This window comes from Haemaphysalis longicornis, unplaced genomic scaffold (assembly GCF_048455015.1).
Source record: "Haemaphysalis longicornis isolate Haplotype H1 unplaced genomic scaffold, Haemaphysalis longicornis Haplotype H1 scaffold_5, whole genome shotgun sequence".
Lineage (NCBI taxonomy): Eukaryota > Metazoa > Arthropoda > Arachnida > Ixodida > Ixodidae > Haemaphysalis > Haemaphysalis longicornis.
In genome coordinates, this window is record NW_027526385.1 from 26,285,300 (window position 1) to 26,311,485 (window position 26,186).

At 46.7% G+C, this 26,186-nt stretch overlaps 1 protein-coding gene across 1 annotated transcript; it reads left to right on the plus strand.

The window, feature by feature from the left end:
* Positions 1–3,087: 3,087 nt before the first annotated feature.
* On the plus strand, positions 3,088–12,396 carry LOC144137969 (uncharacterized). The gene is made up of 2 exons (XM_077670002.1): positions 3,088–3,427; positions 11,160–12,396. Exons 1-2 carry the CDS (start codon positions 3,143–3,145, stop codon positions 11,829–11,831), a joined length of 957 nt encoding a protein of 318 aa, XP_077526128.1. The 5' UTR covers positions 3,088–3,142; the 3' UTR covers positions 11,832–12,396.
* Positions 12,397–26,186: the final 13,790 nt, after the last annotated feature.

Sequence of the window (26,186 nt, forward strand, 5' to 3'; positions counted from 1 at the left end):
AGGCGGAAAAATTTTTATTTGAAGCCTTGGAACGCCAGCTTACTAGCCAGATAACATACCTAACTCTATCTAACGACAATGATAATGCAACACGAAGCTTTTTTGTGACGGATTTTTGGTTGTTGTCTGAGTTTGGACTTTGACTCGCAGAACGTGTTTCACTTCAAATTGCAGCTGCTTTGGCTTTCGGCCATTTGCGATTTGATATCGCATGACAAAAACGTCTTTTTAAACCATCGTCATTTCTTCCTACCCTACACGCTTCAGTGTTAGGACAATTTGGCGTGCCTTGTTGACGTTCAAGAAGCGGTAGATATGCCGAAGCTATGACATTTGGGATATTCGGCATCGAACCACGTGATCAGTGGGATCAGAGGGCTACTGCAATCTGTTTTTGCTGCCGTATACATTGTAGGGTATGGACAATTTATTGGGCTTTGTTGACATTACCCCAGCAATGGCAATGCTGAAAACTTGGCAATAGTCATTAGAATCGCGCAACGAAGGCGGTGCTGTTGGAGAGTTAATTTTCTGCCATACACTGAAGGTGCGGGGAGTTTCTTTGTGCAGCTGAGCCATCTAGGCTTGGACCACATGACAGAGTGTTTTTATGCTGTTGACTACTGCTTAAACGGTGCGGTGCAGCATGCCGCCGCCAGCCTGGCCGAGGGAGACGGCAGTCTGGTCGCTTTGCGGCCACGGGCCGTCACGGATGTACCGCCACGTCAGCAACGCTAGCTTGGGCTGGCTGGTGCGATTCTTCCCGGATCGACCTCCCTGCAGACATCAGCTGGTGATGACCGGTCCTGCTGGCACATTACCAGCGGTGGCATTGGACGAGCGGGAGCCGGCGTAGACAACGCGATGCAATCACTAACGATTTAATCGACGAACAAACTTTCCGTCGCATCTAGTCCTGTACTCAGCTCTCGCCAGCTTACGCAAGGAATTTAGGACGTTAGGACGGAGGGTTGTGGGGATCGCGACATTCACGTAAACCCCTTCTGGCAAGCTTCTCATCAGGGCCGGCGTTGCACAGCCCACCTCGTTCGCTCCACGAGATCGCGCCAGCTCAGGAAGAGTTGTTGTCGCCGGGGTGGAGTCGCCCCTTCGACCTCTTCCTGATACAAGAAGCAGTTGTTCCTCCGCACTAGCGCTACCGTTTGGCGAGGTCTGGTGGAATGTAGCATGACGAGGGCAGACGAGGGGACAGCCTCTTGTCTTGGAGATGCGGTAGCGCGCGGACGTATCGGCACGCTTGTCCGGTCCTTGGGAAAGCGCCACAATGGGACGCTTCCGGGCGAGCTCGGAGACTGCACCTGCGCTGGCACGCGCGGAGCCCCCCTGCTCCAGCATTTTATCGGTGAGCCGAACCACATCCATCACTAGCGTTGTTTAATGTCTGGCCCTACGATTAGTCTGCATGCAGTATATTTGGTTTTGACGTTGCAATAAATGCTGCCATTGATGTTTTCCCTTGTCGCCTCCTACCTTTGTCTGTCTTCGCAAATAACGGACCCGTCCTCATCCGGCGCTCGCGAGGCATGTTTGCTGAGCGCGATGGCTGCGTGGTGCCAAGTACGTAGTGTGTGAAATGTAGAACCCCACAATGTTTAACTCGATCATCGCGCCGAGCGCGGGCATTGAATGCGCACATTTCGGATAGCATGGGCCCTTTCGCTATCCCCTCCCCGCTTCCCCCTTCCTTTTACTCCTCACCACAACGTGAGGCACCTGCTTGAACTTGGCGGAGCTCGAAGGTCAGCGAGACGATACGAGGCGTTGCGGGGTTAGTATATGGAGAATAGGTTTGGCTCAAGAATAACAGATCCTGTGCATAATTGGGAATCGACGTAGAGCGAAGCTTTAAACGATGTTTAGGTCGTCATTCATGTCAGTGTCTCGAAATAGCGGTCCCGTGTAGAAATATTTTTTTTATTATAATAAAGAGCAAAACCCTTCTCAAAGGGATAATACCAGGAACATAAGGACATGATGAGAATAATTGTGGATCAGTTCGTCATGAATGCTGAATTTCCTACTGTATTGCTATTGCTCCCACCGTGACCTATCTTTACTTAGAAGTGATCCTTACGGAGCGGCCCGTAAACAAATTAACACCAGTTGCTGTGGATTACCTCGAAGACACGCTCCATGTTGCCTTTTCACCTTTTCTTACATACTTTGGTCGCTGATACGATATAATTGTCCTAAATAATTTAATTGAGGCCTTTCAAATTTCGAAAGCCAAGACAAGGCCGCTTTTCTTGGTAGAACTAAAAGTTTAGCTAGTTGTATTTGATTCATGTTTGAAACGCGGACAGACGAAAGACAAGACGAAGCACAGACGAAGCACAGACAAAACACAAGACAGACAAAAGGGCTCGTCTTGTCCTCTTCTTGTGTTTCGTCTGTCCGCGCTTCAAATATGAGCCTTTCTTTGAACAGAATAGAAGTAGCTTCGCGCTTCGGTAGACGGTCTTCGCTTCCGTTCTAAACCTCGTTGGGGTGTGTGACATATCTTCCTATTCGGAAGGGCTTTCCCGGTTTAGTCTTTCACACTTTGAACTAAAGAAACGGAGTTCACAGTACGGCACTTGTCTCACTGGGACCAGCCGTCTTAGAATTCCGCGCGGTAGCATAAACTGCCACGACGGTCTGCTCAGCGTGTCCTGCCAGCGAAGCGGCGGCCCGCTCGGCTAATGCAGTCGCTCCCGCGCGCCCCAAATACGCAATGGCGCTCCCGATTGCTATCGGAGCAGAGCAGACACTGAGAAACGATCAGCTAAAGCTCTCTATTGAAAAAATAACGGAGGGTATATTAAAACATTCGTGCAATGTTCGCACACAGTTCCATATCGCCGTAACGACGTTTTTTTTTAAATATTCTTTGTCTTCAATGGGATCGAGAGCAGTACGGTTTGAATGATTGTTCAGGAACTTTCCAGCGGTCTTTCTCTTATCTAGCGGGCGTTGGCGCTTGACGGTGCAGTCATCAGACAATATCAGATGGCTTATCTCAAAAGGGAAGCTGGTGTCAGCCGCAGACATCCAAAGGCACCGATTGTCGTCGCGCTCATCAGACAGCCTTGCTACGAACAGGGCGGCAGTGTACGCGCTCCATTCCTGCACGCCGTTGAACATGGTTCACAGTAGACAGGAGTTCTCACTGGTTGGCTATTCGGAAGATCTTGAAAGGAGGCCTCTGATGTTCGTCGAGCCCCTTTTTGCGTCCAGGGTCTGCAGTGCGTGTGGCAACATTCCGAGACTAACGCTGCCGCTAGTGTGTGGCCATACCTTCTGCAAAACATGCTACGAAAGCTGCCGTACTAGTTTGAAGTGTGTCTGCCCATTGGGCGGGGAGGCTTGTACTCTAGCCGACATCACCAGCAAGGAATACCCGGCCGAGCAGCTGTTGAGGCGAAAGGTGAGGTGAGGGGGCGGACCGACTGGGTGTTCGGAGATAGGCGTGCTTCTTTTGCAAGTTTAAAACACGTTTTTGAGTGGTGTCTTTGTGGTGTTTTGGTGGAGTCTGCAGGCGACGCACTGATGATTTGGAGTGCCAAAAAAACAAAATGGTTTCCGCTGTTTTTTATAATGAAATCATACTGCCTTCGGACGTGTTGACGGGAAGCAGCTGTGGGGCATACGGCCATTGCATGAATTTTGGGAAATGTTGCAGCGTGTACAAAAGCTTCGCCATGCCGCTGCTCTGTATAATAATGAGATTAGCATGTTTCTTTATTTTCCGTTATCACTTACAAAACGTGACCATTTTTGTAAATTATTTCCGCAAAGGTTCTGTATTGCCTCCGTGGTCGTACGGAATCTGCAATGTTGCTCTGGGAATATAATTTTTGCTTCCTTGCAGTTTGCATCCGCGGAAAGATTCACTGCTGGAGCTAAAGGACAGTAGCGCAGCGAATAACTTCGATGCCTGAAGAGTTTTATGCCTACTACTCGCGGGAGCCAAGAAATACGAACAAATGAGCGCACAGAATCTCAAACATAGGCTTAATGCAGCTACCACCTTCCAAAGATTTGCGTATGTGTTGGCCTTCAGTGGCATGGCTTTACACAGGTTAGAAAGTACGGTGGGCAAAAGGCTTGTCAATAACACACGAGCGGCGTACTCCGGACTGCGCGGGAGACACCTGGTGCTAATGTTTGGTTTGAGATAGGTATAATGTGAGCATGCGCGGCCCGTATGAATCCGACGGCTGTATCCCTAGCTCCTCCCCGTGCCCGTCGCCTTGGCTTCCACGACTTCTTTTACAGTAATAAGCGCGGCATGCCTGCGCTGCCGGGCGCGGAAAGAAACGCGGAGATTACCCGCCTAAGCGCGCTGTGCGAGTTTTTCGTCTGCATTAACTTTGGCGCACCGCTGTTCGTTGCGCCATCGTTCTGCCAATAGGCTGCATGAGTGCTGCGTGCATCACTATCCGGTTTCTGCACTCGCCTTTGCACATCACTGCTGACGGGCTAACGAAGCGATCACGGACCGCTATCCAGTCACTCTAGAATGCCGGCACCGATGCGTTTTCAGGGATTGTTGTTCGTTTTATTTTTATTTATTTATTTATTTATTTATTTAAAACATACTGCAAGCCCATTGAAGGGCCCAAGCAGGAGGTGCATCACAAGGAAAAAGAAACATTTAGGCGCAATACACATGGCACACTGATCAAAATAGTTTTAACAAATACAGGAATGCACCAAAGTTACAAAAATACCAATACACGTGGCACACTGTTGGAAATAGATTGTACACATACACAAGAATGCATCAAAATTGAAAATGCCATTCACAATTCCAGTTGTTCAAGGGAGTGAATATTGGACACAGCCGATTCAGTTAGTTTATTCCAATCTGTAATTGAACGCGGGAAAAAGGAAAACTTGAATATGTTAGTTCGAGCGCTGTACGGAGTCAAAGACTCGAGGTGTCTATGCCGTGTTTGCCGGGAAGTTAGTGGCTGAAGGAATTCCTCGGGTTTAAGTGAAAGTTTGTTATTTTTAAGCAAGAACAGAAATTTTAACCTTTGAATTTGACGGCGTGCTTGAAGTGTTGGAATGCCATGCTCTTCCATTAATCTTGTCGGCGAGTCACTTGGACGATATTTCGAAAAAATGAATCGGACGGATTTACGCTGTATCATTTCAAGAGCAGTGATATTACTTTTAGTGTGAGGATCCCATACAGTGCAGGCGTATTCCAGTCTCGGTCTAATTATGGATGTATAGGCGAGTAGCTTAACGTTTGCTGGGGCCTTTTTAAGCTTGTGTCTGAGGAAGCAAAGTTTTCGGAAAGAAGCTGCACATGTGTTTGATATGTGTTTGTTCCAGCTCAAGCTATTTGTTATAGTGACGCCAAGATATTTGAATTCTGATACTTGTTCTAACGGTTGTGACGGAAGATTGTAAGGGAAGGACAGTTTATTCTTTTTGTTAGTTATGTTCATAAAAACGGATTTTTTGGCATTGAGCTTCATTCCCCATTTATCGCACCACGCCTGAACACAATGAAGATTTCTGTTCAGCATTTGTTGATCTTCAGGACATGTTATTTTGTTGTATAGGATGCAGTCATCAGCAAATAATTTAATTTTCACGGGATCACTAATAAGCGTTACGAGATCGTTAATATAAATTAGAAATAATAACGGGCCTAATACGCTTCCTTGTGGAACACCCGAAAGAACAGGAAGCCGAGTAGAGGAATGTTCATCGATGCAAACATATTGGAAGCGGTTCGACAAGTAGGAAGAGATCCAATTAGTTACAAATGCTGGAAGACCAATCACTTTTAACTTGTGCAATAAATGAACATGGGAAACTAAATCAAAAGCTTTCTGGAAATCTAGAAAAATAACATCAACTTGACCAGTTTTATCAAGAACGCTAGCAAAATCATGAACAATAGAGGTAAGTTGCGTGACCGTGGAAAATCCTTTTCTGAAGCCGTGTTGACAGTCAGATAATAAGTTGTTTCTGTTTAAAAAATTTATAATTTAGTCAGCTATAATATGTTCGAGAAGTTTACAACAAGAAGAAGTGAGAGAGATTGGACGGTAATTAGTAAACAGCGTCTCGTCGCCTTTTTTAAATACTGGAACTATGCGGGCTAATTTCCAATCCTCAGGTACAACACCAGACAAAAGAGATGCTCGAAAAATGATTACTAAAAATTGGGATATAATTTCAGCATAACGGCGCAAAAAAATATTCAGAATACCATCAGGACCGTTCGACGCTTTCGTTTTGAGGATCAAAAACATAGAAAATACGCCAGGCTGTGACACAATATCAGCTTCGCTTGCGGATGATAATACGGAGCAAGGCATTGCATCATCAGATTTAAGAAAAACGCTGTGAAAATACTTATTGAACTGTTCTGCAATGCTATGCTTATCAGTGATGTCTACGCCCTCATGTAGCATTCGTTGAATCGTTTTTTTCTTTTTGCGCAGGAAAGTCCAAAATTTATGCGGAGCGGAGCGAATAAAGTCTGGCAGGGTCTGTTCAAAATAACGTCGCCTTGCGCACACCAAGGCATCTTTGAGGTTAGACTGCGCAACATTGATAACACTCGGACAGGCAGCTTTACGCTTCAAACGCTTAACTTTTCTTTTCGCGTGCAAGACTTCGCGCGTGATCCAGGGATTGTTTTTGCGAGATTTCCTAACTTTGTTTGCTATGAAGGTATTGAGGCAATAAGTACATATTTCCTTAAACCTCGTCCATAGGTCGGCAGTATCCGAGCTGTTAAAATCACTCAGACAAATTTCGAAATAGTCAAGCACGCTTTCATCCCTGGCACACGAGAAATCTTTTACAACAGTTTTTATCACACGAGGCGTTTCGTACTTGGCATTCACAGGAAAAGAAAACACAACCATGTCATGGTCTGATAGGCCACGTTCAACAGACACATTAAAAGTTTCAATTGATTGACTGACAAACACAAGATCAAGAATTGACGCAGAAGCACCCTGGATACGTGTAGGTTGTTTTACTACTTGGTGCAAATTGTGGGTTAGCATTATATCAAGCAAATGCGAGGAGCTTGTGCAATCAACAGGGGACGGGGAAGGACGATTCCAATCAATTTCCGGTAGATTGAAATCGCCCACAAGGAATATATTTTCTTGTTTGAACGTTAACATGTGGTCGCCGAGATCACTTAAGAACTGAGGCGGTGAGTTAGGAGGGCGATAAACCGCGAATAACAAAAATGATTTGCCGAAACAAGACAGTTTTATTATAATGCTTTCATGGTTGTCGATTTGACTGAGTAAATGAGCATCAATGTCTCCTTTGACCAAGACAGCGACGCCTCCCCCCCTTGACGGCCTATCACGTCGGAAAACGCGATACGATGGGGGAAAAACGTCTTCATCCGAAATTTCACATCGCAGCCAGGTTTCCGTAATGATTACCACATGTGGGTTATTAGCCAGGATGATAGCCTCGAGCTGTTCAGCTTTATTGGCAATACTTCGTGAATTTAAATTCAACAGCCGAAACTCTTTCTCTTCAGGCGGTTTGCGTCAAGTGGCCACTAAGCCACTCTGAAAAGTGGCTAGCTTTACTCTGCAGTTCTCGTTGTCGTCCCAAATGTACGTTTCTTTATCAACCCGTAGCCGGTCATTTGAAAGATGAACTTTCTTTCCCTCCAATTTTTCCTTCCTAGCACTTTCCCACAATAATTTGCGCTTCCTGAGTGTTTGTTTAGAGTAGTCGGTTTGGACTGATATTTGCGTTCCTTTCAGCTTATGGGGGTTTTTTAGGACGAGTTCTTTTTCATTAAAATCTTGGAAGTAAATTATAATCGGGCGCTCCTTACCAGGCTTGCCTAACCTGTGAATCCTGCCGACTGATTTGCACGGGACACCAAGTTCATCAGAAAAAACTTTCGTGAGAACTTTATCTTTCAAATCATTGTCAGTTTCATTCGGGTCATCCTGTACACCAAAAACTAATAAATTGGATCGCCTACTTCGGTCTTCCAAGTCGGTGATCTTTGCCTCAAGAGAAACTATTGTTTGTTCTAGGGTGTCAATTCGAGCTGTTCTCTGTTCCAATTCAGCAAACCTCGCGCTGAGGCCAGTAATAAGCGTTTGCATGTTATCTTGCTGAGTCCTTAGAGCAGCTATATCTTCAGAGATTTTGTTTTGACCAGCCAAGAGTTGCTTAAGTTGATCCTCTATACTGGCCCGGGGTTCGTCTCGACATCCCCACACAAAAGTAGCGTGCATACACAATACACATCATGTAAAAGTATGAGACACTGGTGTGGGCACGGCAAGACCAAAAGACATCGATAATCACTCTTAGTGCTACTGGAGTAGGCACCAACCTGGGAAAAGCAGAAGAGCGGCTTGTTAAGCCACATGCCTGCTGATGGTCCGCCGTGCCCACTGAAGACGAAATCCTGGAGGCCAAGTTTTAAAGGTGTCGAACTTGACGTGACATGGTGCGGAGACGGCGCAGTTGGCATTTCCAATCGCTGATAGCTTGAGTGACAAGGCACCAGCCACGTGGACAGTCCTTGATTAGACGCGAAGCCAGTGTGAAGATCCGGTTGAACAAACGCACCGGCAAGACCAAGCAGAAAAACCTGGGAAAAGCAGAAGAGCGGCTTGTTAAGCCACATGCCTGCTGATGGTCCGCCGTGCCCACTCCCTCATAGAAAAAAAAACTGTGTAAATTGCGTAGGGGGCCACAAAATTAAGCGTTGGTGTAGTTAAACGCACCCAACGCTGTATTAACAGTCCCTAATCGGCACTATTGTTCCCCGGGCCGGCAGAGCAGGCAGCGCTTCTCACGGCGAACGAAGGTACGGAAGTCAAGGCGACGGTTACAACGACGAGCGAAACAGGCATCGTGCTGATGCGGGTCGCGCATGCTCACGTTCTGCTAGTCTCAAACCAGGGGTTATCAATACTTGTCTCGCGCGCAGTTGAGAGCACGCCGCTCGCGCGTTGTATACAAGCCTTTTGCCGAGTGTACAGTGGGCAAAGCACTTGTCTATAAGGCGCGCAGAATCGGCCCCGTATCTGTTCACAGCATGAAGGAAAGACTACTCCATGGCTCAGAGCACTGAAAATGGATCGAAACACGATAGTCTTCTGCCGGCCCTGGTGTGCATATGTCTCTCTTCAGATTTCCGCCCAACTACCACACACTTCCCATCCTGTGGCGCACCTCCCACAACAAACACGGTGCAACTTTGGTCAATCCAATTCAATTTTGCTATGTTTTCCTGCTCGCGCGCAGTCTGCTGGAACTTCTCGTTAGTATTGATCTTCTTTGAATGCCTCCACGACGTGTATGTTCGGAAGCGAGCGTTTTTTGTATTTTGTGCTCAAAACAATGTTTTCGACGCGTATTCTTATCGCTATGGCAAAAATCAAGCAGCCATATATTTCGAACAATCGAAGACTGTTGTCACAAACCCCTGCCCGCTTGCGCAACCAGGAGGCGCGGCACAGTAATTTATATGCAGGTTGGTCGGTCCGCGCGTTTGCACGTGTGTCTAAGCTGTGGGGACGAGAGAGTTCACACGAAAGGCTGTTTTACAGAACGAACACAACATTTAATTGACTGTCAAGGAACAAAAAATAAAACAAATGAAGCAGAGATACTAGCAAAGGACAACCGCATGGTGGCATGCGTGCGCAGATGCTTAGGGCGGGGCACGCGACAGAGGAATAATGCCTGCCCACTAAGTCTCAATTGACAACAGGTCGAAACAAACAGCACACAATGAACTGCTAAGGCTCTACAGGAGCGCACCTCAACAAATATTTCCTAGAGGAATTCTCGCTGTCGCCGATTGCTGACGCCGCACAACTTAAACGGACACTCTGGTCTCTACACGGCTCTACGATCACGACTCTCAAACGCTCACCCCAGAGCTCTCGGCCTACACGGGCTACCGGCTGACCTACTCTCGGTACAGCTTACTACAAACCCAATGCTCACCCGGTGCTCTAGCCCCACGCGGGATATATGCTGACCTACCTTCGGCCCAGCTAACACATTCACGGCATGCTTTAAGGACTGTATGTCAAGAAACTCTGCTCTGCGTAGTCCCCTTCCTTAAAACCAAAAGAAACAAAGCATCCTACAACATATCCCGGCTGGCTTTCAACACAACTTTCGACGAAGACGTGTCTTCTTCGCCGGGCATTTCGCTTATGCAGGTGGGGCCGGAAGCGTGCGGGACGAGATGGCCTGAGGCTGGCGAAGACGATCAGGAACCCTTGCAGTTGTGAAGGTGGACGACGAGCCTACCGATCCGAACTCCGCTAAAGACTATACCCCCTCCGCGGTTACCCCTGCGACGCGACGTGACGACCCCCACAACCACTGGACGGAGACTTCCCTTTGGCTAGGTGGCGCTTCCCTTTTTATTCCTTCTGGTGGACGTGGGAGCGGCAATGCCCGGCCGGTTTGAACTAGTTCTCTGTTTCATCCGAACACTTGTGCCCAGCAGGTGTTCTACAAACGTGCCCGGACAAGATCCACTTCTTCCGGCCTACGAGGGGCTGGCAATGTTCTGCCAGGTTGAACTAGCTTTCTGACTCATCCGAACATCTGCCATAACAGCCCGCGTGCGACGCGGGCTCCCAAACACGTGGGACCCGATCGGGAACCTCTCAGGCTACATGCCTCCTTCGCGAGGCGAATCGAGCGACGCGTCACTAATCACCCACACGTGGTGCCACGTTTGCTCGAGGCGAGGAAGAAGCCATCCAACCATGGACGTCCAGGGAAGGCAGCCGTAATGGTGGGATGCTAACAAATATATGCTGGTATTCTGGCCAGGCGTTTCTGACAACTGTAAATACCCCTTGTTTCTTGGATTTGCAGCAAATATGCTAATGTCTTTTTTTGTTTGGCAATGTTGACAAGTATTAGGTGTATTTCCATGTTTAGTGGTTTCTAAAAGTTTTTCCTCTATCAACTTCTCAATCCAGAATTCGTTTTCACGTTAGGCCGGACGCCTAAAACGAGGAACAGGCACACAGACATGCCTATAGAGGAAGATTAGAGTCTTAGCGTTCAGGCAGCCGAAGAAAGAATAGCGTTTTCTAGTATGGCGCCATGTCGTTGTCTTGGTCTCGCTACTACGTTTTCACTCCTTCCCGTAGGTGCACTGCTGGAATGAAGCCAACGGCTGTTGTGTCATCCTTCCGGCTTCGCAGATTGTCGACCATGTTCGCCACGATTGCCAGCACCACGTCACTCGCTGTTCTACGTGCTCCGCGGTCGTGCTCTGTCGCGACGTGTGTGCGCACCTGAAATCTCGATGTACAGCACTGGTATTGCATGCCGTACCTGAAGCACAACATGGGGCAGATGACAAAGAAAGGGCGCATTTGGAAGTGTTTGAAAGAAAGGTGGAGCAGCGAGTAGGCGAAATGGATGCTAAGCTTGCTCAACTGTCATTGGAGAGCTCCTCGCACAGCGAGAAACTTGTCGAACTTTGCCACAACAATAATCACTTGAACGAAACTCTAAAAGAACAAATATGGCCAGCCGCAGGTAAAACTCTAGATCGTTCGGAACGAAACGGAGCTGAGATGAAAGCACTGACAGCAAATGGCAAAACGATAGAAGAAAGGGTAGGCAATCTAGATTCTGCAGTTGCCCAGCTGTCCTTGAACTGCGCCTCTATGAGCGACAAACTTGTTGAAGTTTTCCACAACAATAACCATTTGAAGGAAGCACTAACGGAACAGTTTGATCAGAAAGTAGCTGAGCTAAAAGACCTTTACGCTGAAAAAACTGAATCGTTGAAGACCGCCCTAGCCTCCGAATAGGCATCAGTTCCAAGTGACCTAAAAAACGGTGATCAGCGAGTTTTGGCGGGATATGCGGCACTCAAAGAAAATGCAGCGAAAGATGGTTTGTCTGATAGCTGGAGCGATGATGTATATTTAGGGCGCTACCTAATTTCTTGGGGAATTGAATTCCGGAAAAAGGGTAAAAGCGTGGGCATTGTTTTGTGCCTTTAACTGAAAGAAGGTAGACAGGACGAGTTGTGTGCATGCCCATTTACTAAGGAATTGAAGCTGAGCATCATCCATCCGGACATGCGAGAAGGAAGCGTGCTTCGCATGAAGCCAAGCACGGAGGAGTATGCGAGGGAGTTTTATTGGAGACCAATAAATGGCAGGAATGTAGCCGTATGTTTTTTGCTTACCTGGGTTGAGTCAAACGTCATGGAACGGGGTGGATATGTTAAGGAAGATAGGCTGCTGCTAAGGTTTGAGGTGCTCGAGTGATGACCTTTAGAACAATTACAGTTGCTTATCAAGCCCTGCTGATACAGAATAACTCGTGCATACAAGATAAATTTAGAAACTATAGCACGTTTAAAACCGCAGTGTTGTAAGCATACGGTTGATTCATGCATACGGTACGAGCATCGACTGCCAAAGATGAAACACACAAAACAAAAAGTGTATTCTTATTATGAGCAGACCTGCTTTAAACCGGCTTGCTCAGAATAAAAGTCTTGATAATTATCTGATCGTTGCGTGATTTCGTTCGCAAGCAAGTGGGAACTTAGCTATCAAGATATTGAAGAAGTACAAAAATAAGGCGTTCCTGGTGCAGCGCCTGATTTGGTGCATAGCATTCTTTGGACAGAACCGCCCCCAAACAGGACTGCGTAACTTCCTGCATATTCTAAAAAATGCAGAATTGTTGGAAGTATTTGTTCCCTATGATATCGTAAATGGTAATAATTCGCCGAACATATTTGTGAAAAAAAAATATAAAAGCAGCGAAAAAAGTTGTGAAAACATAAAAAATGGAAACAAAAATAAAAATCTCTGAAAAGAATAACAGAAACGCAAATAAAAATACCTTCAAAAGAGACCAACATTTCACGATGCCCTGCCTCTGCAGAAAAAAAAATGCCGCAGTTTGCACTAGTGGCGCAAGGCTGGAGAACCAGCGGAGCTGGCGGCCATTCTCCCTTCGTCGGAGACGCGGCTGTTGCGCCTCGCATTAATTTCCGTACTCGCCGCTCAAAGATCCGTATGACTATCAGGCCAGCATCGTTTTTTCTGCAGGCTGTCACATCTCTCCCAAAGTGAATCACGTTGCCACCCGCTAGGACCGGCGGCAACCGACTTCGCCAACTCGAGAGAGAGTGAGAGAAAGAGAGAGAAGCACTTTTAAGAAGACCTCTAAGCTAGGGAGGTGGCCGACAGCCGGAGCTGTGCGGCGATGATCTTCTGTCTCTCCGGGTCAGAGCAGCTCAGCGCTGGCTCCCAGAGCTCCGAGGAATTGATTTGAGGGAGGAGGGGGTCATATGGACCGGCTCATATGTGATGCTGCACCGTGGCCTTCTCTCCACATAGTGAGCAAAAGGGAGAGGGATAAACTGGAGTATGTAATAAAGGAGGGCCCTATTGGGAAGGGATTCGGTCTGTGGGAGCCTCCATAGTCGTACTTCCGTGTACGTCAGGGGTGGGTGGGCTGCTGGGTATTTGAGGAGGGAGAGGAGGTAATGAGCAGTTACTTCGTTGTAGCTCAATAGGTTATCTCCGGCTTATCTGGCTCTGTGAGAGGCTACAGAGGTGGGGCACGCCCGGGAGGTGAGTGCTCGGGCTGTCGTGTGTGCCACCTCGTTACCCCCAAGCCCACTGCGGGCAGGAGACCAAATCAGCTCAACTTGGGTAGTAGGTGGGTTTTGAAGGACACGTTTAAGACCTGCGGTGAGATGGTACCCGCAGCATAATTTCTAATGGCCGTTTTCGAATTAGAAAATATGATTGGGGGTGGTGGCCAACTTGCAAAGGCTACTGCGATTGCCGCCTGTTCCGCCATTACCGGTTCTGCCGTGCGGATCGTGAGAGAAGTGAGTGGCGGATTGTTTGGGGCGTTGAGGACTGCTATAGCGAATGCATTGCGGTGTCGAAAATCAGCTGCATCGACATACACTGTGTCTGGACGTATCGGGTACTTTTCTGTAAGCACTTCGGCCCTGTGCATCCTGCGGCCCCGGTGTGCATCAGGGTTCATAAGGGAGGGGGGGGATTTTGATGTTAGCGTGAATTTCCTGTGGGATAAAAGACATGGAAGCTGTGATGATGGGCGCTTTGAGTTGTAGGCGTTGAATCGGATGCGGTCCGGGAAGTAGTTTAGTCGATTCAGTTGTTTATTATGGTGCGCTTCTATGAGCTCCTGTGCCATGTATTAGGTACCGGGAGCCCCAAGCCTGGCAGTGGAAGTGCCGGGTGAGATTTCTAGGGCAGCCTTATAGATTTTCCGTATCACACAAATTATTTTCGCTTGGTCCGCATCAGTTGGTAGCAGGTACGAAAGGGAGTAATTAATACGGCTGATGATAAATGCTTGCAATAAACGTAGTCGATCAGCTTCTTTAACAGCGTTATTTCGGGTAGCAATACACTTAATTACCCCAATGGTTTGGGTGACGTGAGTAGAAAGTTGTTTTATAAAGTCCGTAGTAGTTCTGAAGTGATTTATAGTGAGTCCGAGAATCTTGACTTTTGAGGCAATCGCTATAGGTGGTGACTCAATGTAAACATGGCTATTTGGATTCCAATGTTGTCTTTTCCTTTGGGGTAGAAGCAATATCTTATATTTCGTGGGGGAGCATTGGAGCGCGGCGAGGGCAGCGCCCTCTACAACAGCTGTGGCACCAGCTTGGAGGATTTCTTCTATTTCGGCGTCACTGCCCCCCTTTGCACAGCAATGAACAAAAACAATGCTGTGACGGAATGTGCTCTGGCGAGCTAATAACGGAGTGCCGCGATGTGCTGACGACGACCAGCGATTTCCCAGAGCTTCCAAACACGAAGAAATAAGAGAAAAAAATTATCCGGACAGGTGCACTGTCCTGTGAAGAGCATTTTAATATTACGTGTTGCTGACTGCGTCGGTTCCTGATTTCGATACGGGGACTCCGGCGCTGTTAGACGGGAGACGGAGGGACATACGAGATATTTGGGGACTTTTATGTGTTTCTGTGTCGATCTCATACCATGCCTGCTAGCATTTGTATCATTTTGATTATGTTCCTTAAACCTCCTTATTAGTGCGTCTGTTTATTAGATTCGGAAGGGCCAGCAATCACACCTACAGCTAGTTGAGTCGCTCACCTTCCGCCCTACCCAACCGCAGAGTACAAAAACGGATTGTTTGGATCACTCCTTTTATTACAATTCGCGACAGAGAACAAAGCGTTCGATTACGTCTTCCCACATGTATCCCTGGTTATGCTGGCGGGTGAACTCCTCCTTAACATATAAATCATGAACTCAGCGTGTACCGTAAACGTTCACAGTATTCAAGGCTTTTTGCCTCCGCGAGCTGAAACAATTTAGCGTTGCCTCCACACCTACGTAGCTTGAATAAAGTGATCTCAACAGCGCTCCACATGCACCAAGGCATACAAAACGCTGTCGGAAAGCTCTGGTCACCTCTCTCAACCGACATTACTCTGATAGACTAGACCCGAAGGCATCGCCTAGTGCAGTTTCACATCCCGTGCCACGCCAGCACTCATAGCTCCACGGGGACTCAGCTAGAGTCACAACCGCAACAGCAGAAGCAACCGCCCTTGCTTTTCGCATTAGTATGTTTGAGCGGCGCCCTCTGTCTATAACGTCGGCTTAGGGACTCACGCCGCTGTCGTCTGCTACACTCCGCTTGTGATGGGCAGCAGTGCCTGCGCTAGAAATCGCCCGCCTTGATAGTTTAGTGCATTAAAAAGCGTGTTTCTAGTAATTCAGTTATTTTTGCCAGCTTCCTACACTTCTAAACTCTTTCAGTCTGTATCCCCCACAAGTTTGCCACACACGAGGAGACAAAGAACAACTTTCTTCAGAGCATCGGTCAGAAGATAGTGTGAAACTCATCCTTTCTAGCCGATTCGCGAGGTTCAGCGCTCAGATATCCTCGATAAGTATTCAAACTGTGTAGGCCCCCTACAGTGATTTTGAGATGCTGTTATGACGACTGAACAGTGTAATGGTACGCACGAAGCAGCGGGCCCCTACACGCGTATCGCACAGCAGGATATAAAGCAGCTGTCTTCTATTTCTTTCGTTGTTGTCGACTTGTATCAGATTAATGTTTTTGTGTGTGTGTCTGCCCAGCGCATTAATTTTTCTGCACCATCTCAAAGGTGGACATTTTGCTGTATGGCGTATACATCCCCTTTTTCACAAATTGGCTTTCGTTATGGCTGCGTGAAAGAAGGTACATATTCGCAGCGTGCATTGTTTATTCACATGCGAATACAATGAGAAGGTTTGTGATACGCCACCGCGATCGCGAGCCAAACACCGTTGTCCAGCGTACTCGAAGGCGGCTTTTGTGCTTCGAATTTCTATCTTAACCGTCGTTCTTATAACGAATGAACTCAACCCGAACAATTATGACATGATTATGGTGTTGAAGGCATGATATACGCACTAACGAACGCAATAAATAGTCCACGTGCATGTATTACAAGAATCGAAACTGATGAGTATTTCCAAGCAGCTCCTTATTGTTTTCCAACCCTTCCAGGCATAAAGAACAAATCCTGGCATACTCGGGATGGTGTTCTAAGAATTGAAGAAAATCCCTCCTACTGCCTTGTCCTGGACTGACAAACCGGCCGATTAAACAGCTCGATTTTACTGTCAAATAAAGTTTTCTCCTCTTCCTCTTCCTCCTCCTCCTCCTCCGCCTCTTCTAGAGTGCAGGTTTTCTACAACAAATATCTGAAGATTGGGAAGATATGGCTGTGAGAAATGTACCGAAATATCCCTCCAGGTCTGAACAAACATGCTGTTACTGTATCGTTATGTAGACGTGACTCGTTTTGCTCAATAAATCTCCATACTGGATTGAACCTTGGTATAAAACCAGCACGCGCCTAGACACACAGTGGGTTACTTAGAACTCAACCTACAGTTCTTGAAGCCCATAGTGTATGTCAGCATAGTTTCGGGTCATAAGAACGTAAAGTGATGGTATACAATACTTTCGAGCGTTCGGCACGGTTGCAAAAACTGTTTTACCTTACTTATGATTACGGGGAATAGTAATGCCTTCTGCCAGAGCTGACAGCCCCGAAGGCCTGGAATTTGTATTGCGCTTGTATTTTCCCTGTTGTCGGTTACTAGCAGATGGCTGTTCTCTTTGTCTTAAAAATTGCTTAATACAGAACTGCACGCCTAGCTACGGCTTTTCGCGCTCCGCACAGGACCGGCTTTGCAAGGAATGGGGTGACGCCGGCAATGTTTGTTCCGTAGCGGTATCCGAAACTATATTTTTACTCATGCCTTAACTAGTGAATGCGATTTTAATCCTATCATTATGATAAAAAGTTGCGCCCATGCAAAACCTGGTGCAAACAAGCATCAAAAGTCAACCGACCGCAAAGAAACAGCAGGGAGAGCGAGCCCGAGTGAAGCAGACGACAAATGCGAGAATCTCTACCCAGGCAGCACAGGACTGCACGGCCTAACTCAAGCCGGGATGGTTTGGCCGGTGATTTTCGGTCTGGCCTTCTTCTGGCAGACGTCTTCGGCCCGTGTCCAAATGTGGGCCTTGTGGCCGTATACGACCGTACTCCCATGGCTATCCAACGGCCAGTGTCCGTCGGCCAGTCGAGCGGATTACGTTCATACGACCAGATTCCAGCAGTAGGATTCCGGCTATAGACCTTATGCAAAAGTGCCGCCATCTACCGGAAGAAAAACTAAACGAGCACGCGACGCCGTCTTGGGGGATGGCGGTCGCGGGATTACTTGGTACGGAGCGTGTGAGGGGCTGTTTCGGCTTGGCAATCCTTTTATATTAAGATTTAAGTGCAGCAAAATGAGCGACGAGTGATCTAAAACCTTTCTCTGTTGCCCACATTTGCGGGTAACTTCGTAAATGCGTATTATGCATCAAAGCAGTCAGGGAGGCACCGGAAGGGAAGCTGTTGGAGGCTGTCGCGTTTCTCCTGCTTTTTTTTTTGGCTTTGAGAACGCAAACATGCAAAGTACATCCGTGTTGATTCGCATCCTGCGGGTTTCTCAGGAGGTCATTCCTGAAACGCTTCGAGCCGATGCGGGCTGCCCTGAGGTTGAAATGGGGAGGGGGGCGGGCAGGGGGGGGGGGGCACTCCGCGATTTAGCTATACGCTAGGATCATCTGGGACGCAGAGGAAACATGCAAAAAAAAAACACTTCATAAAATCATTTGCATAGCTGGCATTTTTTAACAGCGGAGATGTTTTAGCTGGCCGTAATGTGTAGCGCGTAACGCGTGTGGCGTGTAACGCGTTCAACATTGCCAATAAATTACCAATAAATTGCCGAGCGCTGGTGAGCGCGTGCCTCGCTGCGACCGCCGAGCGTCCCCAGCACACGCAAAGGATTTAGCAAAAACAAAAAAAAACTGCGAAAACCTTAAAGAGCGAGAAAATGCCCAACGCTCTTGAGCACGTGCCTAGCGGCGACCGCTGAGCGTCCCCTGCTCGCACCCTGGACAGCAAAACTGGGTGCACACTACCGCTTAGAAAATTCCGCTCAAAAATTTTCATCTTGGGAAAATAGGCTAGGGTCGAACAACAGGTCGACGAGCGGTAAATGACCGATGCACGGTTTACTACGTACGTTACTTGCGCTACACACGGGGCTACGTGGAGGTTGCAACTCTCGCGGATCCCTTACCCAGGCAGCACAGGACTGTTCGGCCTTACTCAAGCCGGTGTATTTCGGCCGGTGATTTTCTGCCCGGCCTTTCTCCGCCAATCATGTTCGGCCCGTGTCCAAATGTGGGCCTTTTGGCCGTATACGGCCGTACTCCCATCACTGTCAAACGGCCAGTGTCCGTCGGCCAGTCGACCGGCTTACGTTCATACGGCGAGATTTCAGCCGTAGGGCTCCAGCCATCCCAAAGCCACCCGTGTGCGGCCCAGGTACGGCCACCGGAGGACAGCCGAGATGCGGTCGTCGGACTCCAGCCGGACTAAAGCTGCCGGAAATTCGGTCGTGCTACGGGCATTGTAGTTCAGCCACAGTACGTTAACTGTACTGAGGCCGGTGGACGACCACTACATGCAACGCAAGCAGATGACTCATAATGGGAAACAACGCAAAAACAAAACCTGGACAAGAAAGACAACGGGCCAAGTTTTGTTTTTGCGCTGTTTCCAATTATGAACCTATACCAACAAGCCCAACTCGCAGTTCTTCCAGATGACTCAATCGCGCTGTCCAGCAGCACAAACCCACCACATCAAAATGAGCCCGCGCGCAACCACCAGCCGTCCAGCCTTCAGCGCAGCCTGGCTTAATTATCAGCGTCAGTTTAAACCAAAATTAATTTATACAACAGTGCTCACAAATGGTCGTTCCTGTAATTGCTGTGCCTCTTTTACTGTCGAATACCGCAAATATTCATTTCTTTGCAGAGCTAGAATAGATTTATTGTCCAGGTCCTTATATCTTCTGTGGTGCGGCTAACCTGTAATAAACAAGGAAGGATGGGGAGGAGGGGGAGGCGCTTACTTTAGTGGGTTGAATTTCACAAAGAAGAAAGTTCCGCTTTTAGGCAATTTCTGTTAAGACAATACTTTCATGCTCTTAATATATCAACTATTTTTACAACAGCTGCTTCACCAGTTTTTTTGTGTATACAACCGTTGCGAATGCCTTTACGAAGCGGTTCGGTACTCCACAAAACACTCAGCAGCATTAAATATTATTTACTTCACACAAAAAGTATGTCCAGTATTTGCCCATTTTTCTTGCAAAGAAATTTTCTACTCGATCAACTCTTCTGATGATTTTTCATAGGGCTGATCCTAGAAGAGGTCAAAGAAGTACTTTAAGTTTCAATATATTTTTTATTTTGTTTTCATCAGTTACATGCACACTCCTTATTAGTCCAAAAGAACTTAATTTTCCTCTAAAGACGTACTACGTTAAGAAAATTCTAGACGTGTTGCGAATGACGCCCTTCTTCAGATGGCTGCAGTTGTATCCCTCTGTGTTCCTGCAAGGAAAGGCATAAGGCAAGAGTTTCATATTTTCTTTCAAACAAATAACTTAGCAATTGTAGTATTCATACAGCAAACCTTGCATACTGCAACAAATAAGGCAATAAATATTTCATTGGTCAAGTTTGAATGCGTAGTGTTCTCAACCCGTCGGAGGCGAACTTGCGGCTCCACAAGTTTATTTATTTATTTATTTATTTATTTATTTATTTATTTATTTATTTATTTATTTATTTATTTATTTATTTATTTATTTATTTATTTATTTATTTATTTATTTATTTATTTATTTATTTGACACCTGCTTGCCCTTGCATGCATTACAGCAGGTAGATACATAACACTAAGCATCAAATATGAGACCAAATAACAAAATATTTCTACAAAGCGCGGTGAAAATCGTCATTATAAACAGTGGATAAAATCATACGTGGAAGACAATTACACTTTCATCTTCATCTAATTTAAATGAATCCCGCAAGGCGTCTCCTTAAAGGAAAGTTAATAATTTGCTTCATGCTACCGGTCCTACTTTGGGATATGTAGAATGGCGCTTGGATATACTTCTCCCCTTCTACTCCAGTTTTCGAATGATAGATATTACGAAAAAATTTAAACCTCAGGTTTCGTCTATTATCTTTCCCGTCAACATTTAAGTTTACTTTTACTTTTCCTCATCCTAAGTTGACAGTGCCAATACCTAATACGAATCGCACTGCCCTATTCTGTATGTTTTCGAGCGTATCAACCAGCTCTTTGCTGTAGGGATCCCAGAAAACACTCGCGTACTCCTACATTGAGCACACATGAGTGAAATACGGTTGTTCTTTTAAGTTAGGTGGAGGCTCGCTGAAATTTTATCTCGGACAGCCAAAAACATGTGCAGCCGTAACTTTTATGTTGTGAATGTGCCTATCCCTCTAACAACTCGTGAAATAAACTCCTCGTTATTTATATTCCCCGGCCGTTCTTAAAGCAGTGTAATTAACTGTATACGCGTTCAATTGGAGGACGAGCAGGAGGAATTAGAATGAAGGTTTTCTTGCAAAGTTGACGTTAACACATTTTTTTAAGATTCAACGACTTTTCTGAATCAGCACACCAGGATGTTATTAACTGGAATTATGCTGCAAGTATTTGGAATAACATTCATTCGCTATAGTCCTGTAAATTACAGTCATTCGCGAACATTGTTAACAAAAATTTGAGGCCACACAAACAAAAGAGTGCCCGCAACTGTGCCTTGGGGAATTCCTGAGGTCGCTGGAACATGTCCGGACGAACAACCATTGAGACCGACCAACTGCTGTCTTAGAGAGATATATATCCTATCCATGCAATAACCGATTCATTCAGTTTATTGCCCGCAATGTACTAACAAGAAAATGATATAAAACACCGTCAAATGCTTTTTTGCCGCACAAGAAAATAGTCAGCTACTTTAAGCTTATCTATTGCTAGAGCCAAATCGTGCGTGAACTCAACAAGCTGCGTTGAGCAAGAAAAACCCGACGAAATCCGTGTTTGCTAGGATGCTGGCAATTATGTTTAACCAAATGAGTCATAACCGAAGTGTAGCTAATCTCAATTTGAAACACCGCAACTAAATTAACATCTAGGATTCGTCATTCACAAGGCTCTGTTGTTATGGCAAATTCAAAATAACACTTGTTTCTAAATAGGCAGTCATAAAATCCCATGAAGTAACGTAGTGCAGGGCACGAAGTTGAGCTTAACAATGCACGAGCTTAGCGTCTTCTACGTTTATTACAAACAATATAGTGCACATTGTTTTTCGCAGTATTATTGTGAGAAGAATAGCCGGAAACTGGCGCTTTTTGCGCGCCCTTGCCTTTCTTTGGTGGGGAGCCTCTTGACACGCCGGTTGAGCTCCTGCATGGTGGCCGCTTGCTCGACACCCTTTAAGGCCACTTATTTTGGTGAACCACCGCCATCTCGCGTCGGACGTCGCTGCCGGATCGATGTCTCCAATGGTTTCCATTTCTTGGGGGGGCGAATAGCCTCGAGCTGATGCGTCGACGAAGCCGACGGGCGAGGCGTTGTAGCGGCTATGACTGGCAAGGCTTAGCTCACCCGTCGGTGTGGCACAGTCTTCTTGTGGCAATACATGGCATTTCGATGTCCTAAACGTTTCCCTGGTAATGTCCAGTGAGTCCTTGCACCTTGCCCGTTCACCTACAACACTCATTACTGTTTGACAAACGTAGTTCTTTCATTTATAAGGCAGAAACACCGAGCGGATGAAAACCGTGTCTGCGCCATTCGACTCCCTAACGGCTTTGTTCACCCAGGGAAAAACCGGTCTTACATCGGCGAGTCTTCTTCCAAGCACGTCTGTGCATGAACTCCTGGCGCCCAGACGCGCGCCGTTGTTCGTATAATGACGTATAACCTGCTATCTTACGAAGGCCGGTCTCCTCTTGAACACCGGGTGCCGAAAATTCTGCGGCCGTTCGCTTGCCGTAATTCGGCCGAGGACCGCTAACCAAATGAAAAATGTACATTCTGAGGCCGTACGTCGGGCGGTCTTTTTTATAACACCGGCTGCCCGAAGAAAACAGAATATTCTGCCACCGGACGAGCGGTTCACCGTTGAAAGAGCGGATGCGCGGCATCCGCGCTACGGCCGGTCTCCTTTCGAACACCAACTGCCACAAGAATACGGATACCCTGTGGCCGGTCACTTGCCGTGCTTCGGCTGAACACCGCTTCCTGAAGGAAAAACGGATGTCCTAAAGCCGTACTCCGGCCGATACCTTTCTTAACATCGGCAGCCTAAAGGCAACTGAATATCTGGCAGCCGGCCAGCTGCTGCGTCTGAACACGGGCGGCCGGAGAAATACCGAAGCGCTGGTTGCCGAATGTTGGCCGTTCATTGCATGATCAGTGGCTGCCAGAACCTGGATGCTGTCCGGACATGCCAGAAAGCGGCCATAGACAGGCCGGTCTTGGGACACACTTTCTGTGCCGCCTGGGAGTGGAACACTGGGTCCCAAAAGTCGATGAAGACAGGAATAACAGTTTTCGGGATTTTGCACAGACTGCAGTCTGTTGTTTACGGCAAAAAATGCCTCTTTCTGCTAACCAAGTATTTACGGGAAGGGTTTCACTGCGCCGTTTAAGAAAAAATGATTTGATTGCAGACATTACCGGCATACTTTTCACCCTCCTTAAAGAATCAAGCCCAGTGGTGCGTGTACCGTATAATGACATATACAGTGGCACGGGTAAACAAACATCCACTATATCTTTGTGCAGGTGCTTCCTGTAAGCACTACATAGATAGTCGAACGAAAGCCGTACCTTCAAGAATTTAACAGACAGAGCCACTTCTCGCAAATATCCTTTAACCCCCCTGCAAACAACACACTAAACTTTTTTACACCCTTTTGGCAAAAAAGGTGTAAAATAATTGAAAAAAAGGGTGTTGGGAGGCCCTTACACCCTTTTTCTTGAATTTCCACACCCTTTTCTGTAGCTCTCCACCATTTTTGCGTGAAAAAAAGGGTGTTGACCAACCTCAACACCCTTTTTTTTGGACGGGTGTTGAAAGGGTGTGGAAAAGGTGTTCAGCTCTTCATTTATTCAGGCCATGCATGCAATATAATTTCAAAAAGACACCCCATTGCACCATCCTCCCAACCTCGTCAAAAATGTTCGGAAGCAAAAAAAAAAAAAAGCTTCCAAATTCAATAAAAAGCAGCGGCAGCACCGACGTTGAAACAGGAAAAAATATCAGCCCTTGCTTATTACGCCATAACACTACCCGTCCCACTTTTTGTTTTCTACAGCCTTCCACGGAGCACAGCACAACCTTGAACTGTGACATCTGTATCATCATTCCATCGTTCCCTGTTCCTCTCCTGCCCCACCAGCACAATCATAGCCCCCTCTGACAACAGTTATTCTCGTCGCTCAGTGGAGTTATAACGTACTAGCAATTACAATTTTATTCCATTCTTATTGTTAGCGACCGTAAATATTGTGTACAAATGCAATAAACAGACCACCTAGTTTCTCCTGCAGAAACAACTTTGGAGAACAAGGCAGATATCAAAAGAAAACAAAAGTTGGGGAGGGAGGGGCATGAAATCGGGCGCTAAATAAACAGGCGCCAAATAATAATACGTTTACTTACACTAGAACACTGCCAAATTTCATTGCGCAGTGTTATCTTACTATCTGCTGCTTTTTTTAACGTTCAAATCGAGCGCCAAAAGCTTCAGTTCGCGTTTTGTTTTTGTAAACTTTAAACATCTAAGCTTCTTTATTATAATACACACAATAAGTAATAAACTTAAAGATTATGTTATATTCAGTAGAAGATGCAATTATTTATTGTTGTCGTTTTAATTTGTTTACGCAACCCCCTGCCAACGGCCGATACCCTGAGTACGGCGCGCGGCGGCGTGGCCGGATTCCGGAACAGATACTCCGTGACCCGTCTTTCAACGATTGTTTACTGTGGTGTGCGGCCGTGCGGTTAAACAAGCGCAGTTATGATTAATTGGACACCTCGTCGTCTTCGGTTATGTCTGTCGGGTTCGACTTCGCGATGAAGTATTTGAGAACAACTTTGCCACCTGAAGACGGCTAATTTCGCTTGGCGCTTGCCCCTGAACGTCGCTCGCTCCTCTGCATGGTCTCTGTCAGGTAAGCTGTCTCGTCACATTTGCCGCCTTTCTTGTCACTGGATGTCGTTTGTAGCTGTCATCGCCGCTTTAAGGATTCGTTAACAGGAGCCCGCGTGTGTGAATTGTTTAACTGAACTGGCTAGGTTGAACCTAGAGGGCTTGTCTCTAGAAAGGCGATGTGCGAAAGAACATTGGGGTGCTTGCATTGAGCGCTGAACGCACTGGCGCTCTGTAACGCAGTGGCGCTCAGTAACTCAGTAACGTTTCCCATTCCGCAGCACTATATTGAACAGCTTCAGAGTTCACCACTGCGAACCACGTCTTACGCGTAGTTTATCAGAACACGGGCGGCTACTTGTGCGGCGCAGCGTTTACGGCTTCGTTAATCACCGCTGTCGTTTGTGCCGTGTTGTAAATGGCGAGGGAAAATCGTTTGCGAGCGAATGTGCGCGCCTCGCAAGCTTCGTTGCGTTTGCGGCGAGCCACCTCACCATGTGTACGGTGCCGCTGTACGCGGTCATTGATTTTGGCTGAATGTTGTGTTGCCCGAGTTGTAACATTCGTGCACCCAATAATTTCCATTCTTGCCTGTGTGGTAATCATGTGTCATCCTGTTTTAGACCTCTGGACGTTCTGAGCACATCACGTCCCTCCATTCAACCGGACAAGAGCCACAACCATTGTCAACAGTGTTTGGCCGCCAGAGCGTAAGTTTTCAAACAGTTTTGGTAGCACAGTGGGCTACCATACTTGAATAATGTTCGATCACTTGAATGTACAAGTTCTCGCCCCCGTAACAATTATTGGTGTTTCATGCATAACCTAATATGTAGCTGCTAAATGGCAACCTTTATTGTTAATTTCGGAAAACTCCGTTTCACCCAAAATCATAATGTGGGCGTAGCAGTTAATCACCATGTATACGAATTTCCTGGTGTTAGTCATGTTTACGGTGAAGCCATATTTCTTAGGTGGTGACACAAAAATGTTATTACCTTTGTAGTTTAGTCTTCGATAAAGCCTCACGAGTTCTGTTTTCAGCTATTTTTTGGATGTTTATCATGTGAATTGACAGTCCTTGCAGTCCAGTTTTTCAAATAGTTCATGTAACTGCCTGTACCATTTACAGAGGCCTGATTGGGGTTCTGAAGGCTGCGATTTACGCACGCTAGTGCTGTACCGCCAATAAAGAAACATCCTTCCACAAAGAAAAAGATTTGAAAGTGTAAAGTATCATCTGCATTATTCTTAACTGGAACATGCTAATTGCAAGGCCTGGGGCTTTTCCTGAAAGCACTGTGGATGTTATGAGAGAGGAAAACCACTCAAACACATCTGCTAAGGCCGTTGCTCCTCCAAGATGCGTGCAAGCATTGAGTCTTCTGAGCAATACATTACACCCTTTTTTTTAAACAACCGACGTGCATGCTGAACGTACTCCTGATTGGGCGTGTGCCAGGCGCGTAGCCAGGAATTTTTTTCGGGGGGGAGGGGGT

Coding starts and splice junctions, on each gene's coding strand:
- LOC144137969 (XM_077670002.1), top strand. CDS start 3,143: ATGGTTCACAGTAGACAGGAGTTCTCACTGGTTGGCTATTCGGAAGAT. Junction 3,428..11,159: donor AGCAGCTGTTGAGGCGAAAG/GTGAGGTGAGGG, acceptor TCCTTCCCGTAG/GTGCACTGCTGGAATGAAGC.